The sequence below is a fragment of the Arvicola amphibius genome, chromosome 2, assembly GCF_903992535.2.
Source record: "Arvicola amphibius chromosome 2, mArvAmp1.2, whole genome shotgun sequence".
NCBI classification, from domain to species: domain Eukaryota; kingdom Metazoa; phylum Chordata; class Mammalia; order Rodentia; family Cricetidae; genus Arvicola; species Arvicola amphibius.
Genome location: NC_052048.2, coordinates 59,206,957 through 59,219,276, shown reverse-complemented (window position 1 = coordinate 59,219,276; position 12,320 = coordinate 59,206,957). Strand labels below are relative to the sequence as shown.

At 49.0% G+C, this 12,320-nt stretch overlaps 1 protein-coding gene across 1 annotated transcript in view; it reads left to right on the top strand.

Annotated features, from left to right (window-relative positions):
* Positions 1–9,263, top strand: part of Ruvbl1 (RuvB like AAA ATPase 1) — a 36,248-nt gene extending 26,985 nt beyond the window's left edge. Inside the window, 3 exon segments of the mRNA XM_038320786.1 lie at positions 4,427–4,529; positions 8,145–8,236; positions 8,910–9,263. Coding sequence (XP_038176714.1) covers positions 4,427–4,529; positions 8,145–8,236; positions 8,910–9,069 — 355 coding nt within the window. The 3' untranslated portion in view covers positions 9,070–9,263.
* The last annotated feature ends 3,057 nt before the right edge of the window (positions 9,264–12,320 follow it).

Sequence of the window (12,320 nt, the reverse complement as noted above, 5' to 3'; positions counted from 1 at the left end):
GAAACTTGTGGTTGGCTTCTTTCACTTGTTCTCAAGGCTCATCTGTGTTGCTTTTACATTTAGTTGTAGTGGCACATGTCATCTGTGCATTGTTGTAGTGGCACATGTCATCTGTGCATTCCTCAGCTGGTGGGCAGTAGTTCTTTTGGCTGTGAAGAGTGATGTTGCTGTGGACATCTGTGCACACCTATGTGGACATAGTTTGTGACTTCTGTGGGGTGTGTCCCTAGGAGAATGGGTGCTGGGTTAAGTAGTAACTTCTCAGTCTTTTAGCAATGATGACTTTTCCCAAGTCACTGCCCTCTTTGTGCCCCACCAGCATTGGGTGGAATCCTATAAGCCCATTCTTCCAGCACTCCCAAACATCTGTAGCCAGTGGGGCGTGTGGCACACTAGTTTGACTTGTGTTACCTAATGGGTGGTGGGAAGTTGAACATTTTATTTTCTAGTCACTTAGAAGTCTTTGGAGAAATGCTTGCTCATGTCCTATGCCTATTTGTTTCCTTGTAACAGAGTCTCATATATTCCAAGCTGGCTTCAAAACTTATGCTGTGTAGCCCAAGTTGATGACTTGGGATTACATAAGTGCCCAGTTTTCATTTAGGTTGTCTTTATTCTTAAACAGTAAACATTCTTTATGGCCTGGCACCTTTATTCCAGCACTCAGGAGGCAGAGACATGTGGTTCTCTGTGAGTTTGAGGCCAGCCCTGTCTACAGAGTGAGTTCCAGGACAGCCAGGGATACTAACTCTAATTTGGGGGCTAGGAGTTCAGCTCAGTAGAGTACTTGCCTTGTATGTTCAGTACTATGGTTTTCATCCTCCTGCCCCCAGTAACAAATTCCAGTCCATCTTGAAGTCCAGCCTGCCTGCCTTTGTTTTCTTCCAAGAGTCTACAGTTCAGCTCTTGGTTTATATAAATCATTTGGGTTTAATTTTGTGCATAATCAAAGAAGAGTCAGTTCTACATCACAGACATAGAAATGTCCAGCTGTCACAGAACCATTCATTGAAATGATCATCTTTGAAAAAATATTTATTGTGTTATACGTGTGTGCATGCATTTATGTGCATCATATATGTGTGTGCAGGTGCTACAGAGGTCAGAGGATGCTGGATACCCTGGAACAGGTACAGGTGGTTCTGAACCACCTGGTATGGTATTGGGAACTGAACCTGGGCCCTCGAGAAGAGCAGTAAGCTCTCTTAATTGCAGAAGACATTCCTCAGCCCCAAATGACCATTCTTATCGAGTGGCATTGGCAACCAAGTCATATGGCTGTCCTTTTAAAAGTAGTCTCATTGTGTCCACTGGGCTGAGGTCAGAGCCTGTCAGGAAGTTGCCTATTGAATTGCTTGGGTTTACTGTGTTTCAGCCATCAGAAAAGCCTTGTGTCACCTGTGTCCCTGGCATTGTGGATTACAGAGAGCAACAGTGGGCACTGATCCTCAGGTGCTGTTCTACCTATGAACATCTGGCAATACCTGGGGACGTTTTTATTTTTCATAACTCAGTGCATTGGGTGTCACAGTGCATAATGTAGCCTCTGACAGAAAGTATGGGGTTCAGAAGTCAGTAGTGGCATGTTCCAGAGCCCAGAGTTTAGGCAGAGGAGTGTTAAAAGGTGCGTGGACTATTTGCTCAAGTGAAAGCTGTTTGTAGAGGTCCAGCGCATCCTGCAGAGGCATGGTACCCAAGCTCAAGGAGCATTGGGCATGTAGGCTCACCACCCAGGCTGTCTACCTAGAAGCGTGGTATGTATTAGAATACATTTATTAAGAAGTTTGTAGTAAGATGTGGCTCTTCTCTGTTCCTAGTTCAGTGCTGGCCCTGCAGATGCCACTAAACAGTGTCCCTGTGTCTCATATGGGAGTCCACAACAATTTCCCATGAATGTATTCTTTAGAAGAATCTTTGTGCTTCAGATTCATCACTTGAATGATTAATAGTAATTGACAGTTCTTATTTTTTGTTTAATACTCTTTGGCTCTTCAGGAACCACTGCCCCAGCTACCAGATAAATCACATGGAGTCTTATTCTTTCTTATGAATGCCTGGCCTTAAACTTGGCTTGCTAGCTTTTCTTAATTATCCCATCTACCTTTTGCCTCTGGGCTTTTACCTTTCTCTATTTTTTAAAATATTTTATTTATTTATTTATTATGTATACAACATTCCTTCCATGTATGCTTGCATGCCAGAAGAGGGGCACCAGATCTCATTATAGATGGCTGTGAGCCACTATGTGGTTGCTGGGAATTGAACTCAGGACCTCTGGAAGAACAGTCATGCTCTTAACCCTCTGAGCCATCTCTCAGATCCCCTCTCTATTTCTGTATATCTTTCCTTTCCTTTTTTCTCTGTGCTTTACTGTGTAGCTTGGGTGGCTGGCCCCTTGATGTTTTCCTCCTTTTCTTGCTCCTCCCCCAGATTTCTCCCCCTATTCATCTCTCTGCCTGCCAGCCCCCGCCTATCCTTTCTCCTGCCTTGCTGTTTGCTGTTCAGCTCTTTATTAGACCAATCAGGTGTTTTAGGCAGGCAAAGTAACATGGCTTTGCATAGTTAAACAATGCAACATAAAAGAATACAACATATCTTTGCATCATTAAAACAGATATTCCACAGCATAAATGAATGTACCATATCTTAAACTAATATCCCACAACACTTAATAACTTCTGAGTGGTCTTTTTGGTTTAAGATTTAGCTTTCATGGACTCAGCCATACGAAAGCTCATTAACCACATTTGTGTAGGCTCTGTCTTCTGAGGGCTACTGGAAGGGGCACTCATTTCTCACACACCCTCTTCCATGACATTATCTTATGTGTATAAATGTCTTGCCTCCCTGTTGTCTATGCACCACATGTATGCAGAGCCTGTGGAGTCCAGAAAAGGAGGACATTGAATCCCCAGGAATTGGGAGTTACAGGTGGTTGTGAGCCACCATGTGGCTTCTTGGAACCAAACAACAGGTCCTCTTCAAAAGCAGCCAGTGGTCTTAGCCACTGAGCTGTCTACCAGCCTGTTTTAAACCAGAACCTTTCCTTTCCTCAAAAACAGGACTCCTGTAGCCCTTAAGCAATCCAGTCCTATCTCCCACTCAGACCACAGCAGACCTCAGTAGCTTCTGACTTCCTTCTGTGGATATGGCCATTTGTTTCCTGGCATGCAGTCTGTCACCATTGTCCCTTGTGTCTGGCTTATTTTACTTAGTGGGTTTCCAGTTTATCCTGTGCGGCCACACATCTCACTTTCATTTATTTTTATAATAAATACACACTGATTCTTAACTGGTTAAAAAGAATTTCAAAATAGATGTTTGATTATTTTTTTCTTGCTTGCACCTCTTTTTCTTCTTCCTTTTTGTGTGTCTGTGTGCACGTTCTTGCACTACATAGCAATCGCATCCTTGTGGAGGTTCTCGCTTTGCTCCATGTGGGCTCTGGGAATTGAACTTGGACTATTAGGCTTGGTAAACCCCATTGCCTGCTGAGCTGTGTCGCCAGTCCTGAAACCACCTATTTTGATATTAACAATTAAATTGAAGTGACATGTCTTGTTCTTTGATAGCCTTGCAGTTGTGACTAGGCTCAAGATGCTAGGGAGGCTGACAGCCACCCATGTTAGGATGCCTGCTCCAGAGGCCCACAGCTATTGAGCTCCCCTGGCTGCAGCTAGGCTGGCCTGAAGAGCACCACTGTTTGCCCAGCGTGTGTCGCATCAGGCAGCTGGCACAGACCTGGCAGGTTGGCAGGTCTTCTCTCCTGGCTGTTGACAAGGGCTTGGCTAAGGGTTGAAGAAAAAAAACAAAGGATGTAATTGGACAATTCTTGGGAAGAAAAGAATGAATGTTAGGGAAAACATTTGTGCCTCATTAGTGACCAAGGAAATGCAACTCAATCGAGGTGTTCCCCTTTTTCTAAATCACTAAAGCAAAAAATATTTAGGAATTCAAATGTTTGGTTCTAACTATGAGTATTGGGCAGCTGGGTTACTCATGTAGCTTTGTTGGCTGGCACAGTCATCCATTCCTCAGACCCTTGAGCTGGTCAGCATGGTGATAGTTTCAGAGGTAATTCACTAATGTGTGCTGTCAAGTAAAACTTAAGCATGCTTATTAAGACTGAAACAACAAACAAAAACAGAAAAATGCACACATTGGCAGTGTAACTATGAGACATTCATTGAAAGTATGGCAGATAGTTTTTTTTTGTTTTGTTTTGTTTTGTTTGTTTTGTTTTTGGTGTGTTCCTCCCTTCCCATACTTTCTGTTTCTGGAATAATGAAGCTATTCCCCTGGGCCACCTGACCCTGACCTCAGGGATGCTAGGACCTCCTCTGTGCTGTGAGTGCCTCTACTCATGTGTCTGTTGTCCAGGATCTCAGAGTTCCTTGGGTAATGGGAGTGATTTTGGCCCTTGTAGGGGCACCGAGGACATCACCTCTCCACATGGCATCCCACTGGACCTGCTGGACCGGGTGATGATCATCAGGACCATGCTGTACACACCACAGTAGATGAAGCAGGTAAGCTCCTGGGCCCCCCATTCTCACTCCTCTTTCTGCCCACCTCTGACCTCTTAGCTAGCCTCGGCCTGGCTTTTGTTTACCAGCCTGAGCAAGTCACAGTGTCCTTGAGGCTCTGAAAGATGGGTTATTTTGAGTGGACATTCTCAGATGAGTTAGAACCTCTGTTCCCTGTGGGTCTGGTCCATCTACTCTTGATGAGCTTGTGGAAAGGGGGAAGAAAACATGGACTTGATGGCCACTGGATGACATCGGCCTGAAGAAGGGACAAGCATGACGTAGTTGCCTGATGTGGTAATGCACACCTGCAATCCTGGCACTGGGAGGATGAGGCAGAGTAAGATTCTGTCTCAAAAGGAAATAGCAGCTGGTGGTAATGACATACTTTTAATCTCAGCACTAGGGAGGCGCCGAGGCAAGCAGGCAGGTGGATTTCTCTGAGTTCAAGACCACCTAGTCTAAGTGTTCCAGGACAGCTGGGGCAGTTACACAGAAAAACTCTGTTTCAGAAAAAACAAACAAAAAACAAAACAACAAAAAGGGAAACAAGCAAACAACCACTCTGGGGCTGTAGCTTGTTGGCAGATAGATTTTCTAGGATGCATAAAGCCCTGGTTTGGGGTCCCCAGAATCATATAACCTGGGCTTGGTGAAGCTTGCCTGTAATCCCAACACTAGAGAAATGGAGATGGGAGGAGTCTCCTTAGCTACTTAGCTACTTAGGTACTTGTGTACCTGATTTAGGAGGTCACCTCATGGCCCTTGTGACCATATCTTTCAGTTACTGTGACAGTCTTGGAGATAATCAACCTAAGTACGGAAAGTTTATTTGGAACATGGTTTCAGTGGCTTTAGTTTGTCACTTGACCCTGTTGCTTTGAGCCTATAACTATATAGTGTATCATGGAAAGGACATATAGCACAGGTGGCCGCTTACCTCATAGTGGCCTATAACCAAAGAGAGATAGGAGAGGCCTAGGATCCCAGTTCCTTCTGAGAAGGCACATCCCCATGGCCTGACTTCCTTCAACTCATCCCTGTGTCTTGAAATGGTCATTACCCTCCAGGTCGATGCCAGGGTGGCCGCTCATCAGAAGCAGAAGCAAAACCAAACTGCAGACCAGGAAGCACTTGCTGTTGAGTCAAAGCTTGAGTTGTGTCAGGAAGTGACACTCGCTCCTCTGTGGCTCCCTGCCTGGCTGAGTGGCTTGAGGCACCTGGCACGTGTGGTGGCTGGTCTTGATTGTCAGCTTGACACACCTGGGGAAGAGGGAGCCTCCGTTGTGGAAATTGTCTCCATCCAATTGGCCTGTGGGCATGTCATGTGGGGCATTTTCTTGATTACCAATTAATGTAGGCTGACCCAGCCCACTGCGGGCAGTGCCATTCCTAGGCATTCCTAGGTGGACCTGGGCTGTATAAGAAACTAGCCGAACATGAGCCCAGGAATCCGCATGGTAAGCAGCACTCCTCCATGTCTCTGTTTCAGTTCCTGCCTCCAGGATCCTGCTTGAGTTCCTGCCCTGGCTTCCCTGGACAGTGTCCTGTAATCTATGATATGTGATAGACTTTTCCTTCCCAATCACTTGGTCAGTGTTTTATTACAAACTAGAACAACGCCTTCTCTGTAAATGAGAGCCCTACCTTTGGTTTTGAGACATTGTCACTCAGATGTGACAAAGAGAACTCTCTCCTTGCTTTGCAAAATTATCACATGCATTCTGTGTGATAGTGACAGGACCAGGGCACCATCATCCTCACTACATAATGGTTCACTCCTAGGGTCTTTGACAACAGCTTTCTGATAACTAAGTGGTGGAGCTAGGCCCATCCAGAGTCTCTCACCTTGGAGCTACAGGCGAAGCTCCTCTGGAGTGAGTGCTCTGCCTCCCCTCATAATGGTGCTGTGATTGGCAGGCCTGCTTGGGCCAGTCTCCAGGCTTCTGTTAGTGGCTGCCTGTCTGAGTCTTGCTTTGGCCTTGATGGCTTCAGGGATCCCCTCTGCCTTTTGCTGGAGTTAAGGCCGGTTTTACACAGACAAACTTAACATGTGAAGGGTGCCACTAGCGCTGACACCTCATAAACATCCCTGCAGCTTATTAAATGATTAAAGAGCTCATCCATGAGCTGCCTGTTTCCAAGCAGCTGAGGGTAGGCGCTCCCATGATTGTTCTGGCCTGTTCTAGAGACAGAGCAGATATCCCTGGCATTATGGAAGGAAGCCAAGGCACAGATCCAGTACACAGAGAGGCGTGGCCGGTCCTCCCCTCAGCCAGCCGCTGGCCTTCAGTGTGTGTATCTGTCTGGAGTTGGCAGCACTGGGGATGGGGACCTAGGACCCTATGCGTGCTGAGAGCATGCCCTGCGCTGATGTCCACTGATGTGCTCAGTCCCTCTTGTAGCTCCAGACACGTCTGAGCAGCCATGTTTGCTGTTGGCCCTAGGTCTTCCTTATCCAGCTTTTGGTCACAAGTCCTTGAAATCGTGTAGCTGACTGATGGAGCAGAGCACGGCAATCCTTTCTAGCTTTCTTTCCACAGCTCTTGAACCCATCTGGTGTCTGTCTTAGGCCGCTCTGCTGTTGGACCCGATAGCTGAGCCTGTGTAGATGATCACATCCTGACCCCTGAGGAGCACAGCAGATGTGTTTGTGGCCTCTGTAGTGTTAGGGCTGTGTTTGAACCAGTCAAGAGGTCCCCCCGAATTCTGCTCTTACAGCCTTGGTCTGGATGAAGGTAGCACCAGCAATGGTGGCCTGTGAAGTGGCCACCTCTTAAGAATGCATGCTAATCTGTTGACCTCAGCTCCAGGCAGCTCACAGTGACAGGCAGCTGATGGCTGCTGACCCCAGCAGAGTCTCAACTGTCAGCCGCAGCCGTCTCAAGCCTCCACTCCCCTTTTCTCTATCCAGAGCCTGGTGTTAGGACTCAGTGTCTTCCCGTTCCTGGGGCCTCTACTCTGGCTGTTTTTATGGCTTTAATTTAAACAGCGGCTTCTTGATATCTTGTTTACGAAGCTGCCAGAGTGAAAAATTCCTGTATTATATGAGGCTCGAAGTCCTCGAGTTATCTCGGCCCCGCAACACACAACATCATTATCCTACTGGCCCTTATCACTCAGTGCTGCTGCGCCTGTGGGACCCCGTGCCACTGCTGCTGCATCTCACAGCCTGCTGGCCGCCCCTCCAGCCTCACCAGGATACCCAGTGCAACAAGCATTAGGCTCTTGATAGATTAGATATTTCAGCGATGTTAGGAGGCTGGTAAATCTCTTAAAGTAACTTTTTTGATTTATTTAACCATAGTATTTATCAGCAAATAAAAAATGTCTTCTCTTGCTTGAGTGCTCATAGGTGATAGTACTCAAGCTGCCAAAAGAGGTTGGAGCCTTGAGGGCAAAGCTAGGATTGGTCCTAGTTCTCTGTAACAGTGGAGAGGGCTAGAGGAAGCTGTGAGCTACACTGGGCATGAGGGTGCCCATGTAACAACATTCAGGTGGACTGTGACTGGGGGCATGTTATCCCCAGAGATGCAGGCCAGCAGGTGCTGGTGGCCATCAGCAGGTCAGACGGTGAACACAGTTGAAACACTTAATCATGTTGTTTTCTCTCCAAAGATCATTAAGATCCGAGCCCAGACGGAAGGCATCAACATCAGCGAGGAGGCGCTTAACCACCTGGGGGAGATTGGCACCAAGACCACACTGAGGTATGCTGCGCCAGGTAGCAGCGTGCTTGGGCCCTTCTACTGTGCCAAGGGCCTTCCCCAGGCACTGAGCTGAGTGCCAAGGATCTAGAAAATGAGTTTAGAACCAGTCTCCGCAAGCCCACCGTGGAACTCAGTGGGCAGCCCAGGGGATCAGTGCATATGCAGTGTTCTCCAGGCTGTTCTGCCAGGGCTCAAAGACAGTGACTGGAGAAGCTAGTTCTTCAGACCCTGAGTCTTCCCTGTGTCCCTTCAGTATGTGCTCTTGTTTCTGGAGGAAGGAAGAAACTGGCGGCTGTTTGAGTGAACTTTCGCAGATTGGGTTTCCATGTCTTGGACCAGCATGAGCTTTTGGTTGCCCTGTGGTTGATTTCCCTGCTTGTTAACTAACAATCCCCATCTAAGTTGGCACTGTCCGCCCTGCCGGGGTGTGTGGGCATCAAAGTGTTAGACTGCCAGCAGACATGGAGTCCCCTCCTTTGCAGAGGTGAGAAGAGCACTTGTCCCCTGGTGTCCCCCACCTCAGTTGTAATGGGCAGTGGAAGTCCTTTGCTTCCTCTCCTCGGGTTCACTCCGGCTAGACTGTTGCAGCCGTGCCAGCAGTGTCCACGCTGCCTGCTGACTCTGGGCCTCCCTTCAGTGGCCCCCTGTTCACTCCTGTGCTGTCCTGCTGTAGGTATTCGGTGCAGCTGCTGACCCCAGCCAACCTGCTGGCCAAGATCAACGGGAAGGACAGCATTGAGAAGGAGCATGTGGAAGAGATCAGTGAACTCTTCTATGATGCCAAGTCCTCTGCCAAGATTCTGGCTGACCAGCAGGACAAGTACATGAAGTAACATTGGGTTGGGAGGTGCAACCAGAGGACAGACCCCACACCGTGGACGGGGCCTTGAGTCAGGCATGCTTTGCAGTGTTTGTTGGCTCTGTGTGGAAACAATCTTTCTAAGTTATCAAACCTCCATGGCGGCTTGGAAGGAACCCCTACCTGGCTTGTCTTCTAATAAAAACTAAGTAGGTTATTTTGATTATACCTCTTTTTAGGTGTTTTAGGTTTGGACGTGTGTGTGTGCGCGCCGCGCAGCGCGCGTCGTGCAAGCAGGTGCCTGTGGAGGCCAAAAGACAGCTTCATAGTCCCTGGAGCTGGAGTTAATAGGGAGGCTCTAAGTTCTATCTCTAGCACTTAAACAAGGTTATTTGTGCATAACATACATAGAAATTAGAGAACCCGGTTTTAGATTGTAGCTGTTGTGGTGTCAGTGTGGGGACTTGGTGGGACACATCACTCTGCATAGGGCAGCACATGTGTATGTCAATGTTGGGAGCAAGGGATGTTCCCACCTCATCCTCCTCTCAGGCTCGTGGCTGTGAGATTCCCAGGCCTCTCTGTTCTGATGAACTGGACAAGGGTGCTGTTGACATTCAGATGCCACAAGTCTGCAGCCCATCTTGGCAGCTTACTTTCTATAGAACGCTTTACTGGCGATCCCCAGCATGTGGACAAGGCTGCCGCGTCTAGGCCCTTGTGCATGCATGCTCCCTGTTCTGTGCTGGACTCTTGAGTGAAGTCACTATGTGCTGACCACCTTGAGGGCTGTGGGCTACCCTGGGAGTCTGCATGAGGACTGTCACTGCTGCCTGTTTTAGTAAAACCATCAGTGTGGACTTGCGGGTACTTAGTTTGTACATGGGGTACCTTGTCTTGAGATAGTCTTGCTATGTAAAGCAGGCTGGTTTGAGTTTGAGGCAATCCTCCTGCCTCTTTCCTGAGTGCTGGCATTGTAAGTGTCAACATTCTCAGTGTGGACGTCATTTGACCTCATGAGAACACAGTGTTGAGGCTAATTGACTGCCCAGATAGCTGGAGACAGAAACTGAATTGCATTCAGCCGTAGCTGCAGTCTGAGCTGGAACTGTATTCCTGGACTTCCATACCTAGCAATAGTTGAGGATCTGACCTTGAGCAGGCAAGGCTGCAGGACTTACTGAGGCAGGTGACTCTACTCAGTCTAACTCTTCACAGCAGCTGATCAGAACAGAAGCATACGATAGCGGTGGGGTTGGGGATATTCTTGTTCAGCCCTCAGCACCTGCTCTCCAGTGCTTTCAGTGAGGACAAAGGGTGTGAGCTTATTTTTCCTAGCCACAGCCCATGGATCCTCCTACTTCTGCCTCATCTGGGCTGTGGCAGTGCCTGAGGAGGGGGACCGTACTCTGATAGGAGGGGAGATGGTCTGGCTAGGTGGCAAGGTTTGGTTATTTTAATTTTCCTCCATTTCCCCCAAGCAAGGCCTGTGATTATTACATTAATCTTAGAAGGCGAAGTTTTTATGGCCCATCCCTTGCAGACTGAGAGAAGTTTTCTCCATCCATTCCCAGGCGGGCAGCAGACCCTGGTGGGGAGAAGTATTTGTTACAAAATCTTATCAGGCTGACACACAATCTAACAACAATTACAGCAGACCCAGTTTTTCCCACTAGTTCAGCTCCAGCTTGAAAAAATTTGTTGTAATATTAAAGTCAGGCAGGGTGGGGGCTGGTCACAGGAGGTGGCCACTATCCCAGTTCTGGGGCCAGGCTCTTGGAAGCCCTCCCCTTGAGCTTCTGGTGACTGAGTAGAAGCCTCTGCCCCTCATTCCAGGTGGCAGTGGCAGGCTCCAAGTGGCTAGTCATTGGTGCTTAGCTTGCAGGCATGTCCACCCTCTTCAGGTGCCTCCAACCCTAGGTTGATTCAGAGAATATTTGGGTTTTGAAAAGAAACGGTGCAGAGGCCATATACCAGTGTCTCCTGTCTTTCAACTTGAAGTCACCGAGGCAGGCCTGCTGGTCCGTCCACTACCGTCAGGAACTGATAGGCACTACTTGTGGCCACCAGACGAGAGTCAGAGGCAGCCCTTTCTGTGGAGCGAGATAACTGTACAAAGTAGAGAAGTATCCAATTATGTGACAACCTTTGTGTAATAAAATTTTGTTTAAAGTTCAAAAAAAAAAAAGAAGAAGAAGAAGAAAACGGAACTTGTTTTTCACACCAAAAAGTGATGGGTCAACAAGCCTAGGCTAAGAAAGTGGAGTTTCAGGCAGACGGTGGGAGTTACCTGTAGACCTCTGTCTTCCTGACCCTGAGCCAGCCCTGGTTGGGCAGCTGTCTGAAAAGGCCCTTCCTTGAGGGAGGAGCCGCAGCCAAGCTGAAGTGTAGACTCTGAGGCTGTAGGCACTGTGACCAGGGTTCAAAGAATAATGCCTTGGCTCTTGTTGCTAGAGGAGGTCAGAGTTTGTGAAACGGGGGCAAGCTTAGGTCCAGCCTTCTGTGTTTGGATGCAGTTCTTGATTGCACTCCAGTTTCCAGAAGCACCCCCCACCCCACAACCCTTAGAAAGGAGCTATGGTATGATCCAGACTTAACCAGACAAGCTGCTCTCCCTTGAGAGAGATACACACTGTCCTCCCATCCCTGGTTGCAAGTGACCTGGGGATGATGCCGGTGACCTGCGGCAGGACCCCGCAGTGGGAAATGCGGGCTGGCAGGGCTGGCAGTCGCCCGCTGGCCCTGTCGCCCTCCCCGTCAGTCGTGCGCTGCACAGTGATTAATGGCCCGGCGAGGCGCGCGTGCGGCCGTCAGCGCGATGGATGTGGCTGTCAGGCCGAGCGTCCGCGCTGACCCCTCGGCCCCGGCCCCCGCGATCAATGGGCGGCGCGCGGCGGGCCGAAGGCTGGGCCGGTGCGATAGATGGGCGATGCGCGCCCGCCGATTGCCGCCCTCCGTCCCTGCCGTCACCGGCGGCCGTCACGCACGGCCCCGCGTGCGGTCGGCGCCGTGTCAGCACTCGTGTTAATGGGGACACGGCGGGCGGTGCGGGCCCAGAGCCTCGCAAAGACCTTGTGGACCCTGCGGCCCGAAGCGCCCCCGTGCGGCCGCGCATGCAGCCTCTGGATAGAGGAAGCCTGTGGGAGAACCAGTTGCCAGAAGAGCATGGAATTGGATTTTTCAGTGTCTGAAAGGAAACATACATTCTGTCTGTCTATCATTCATCCATCTATCTGTCTAAGGCTAAGGTCTCAACTATGAAGGCTTTGCCTGACCTGGAACTCT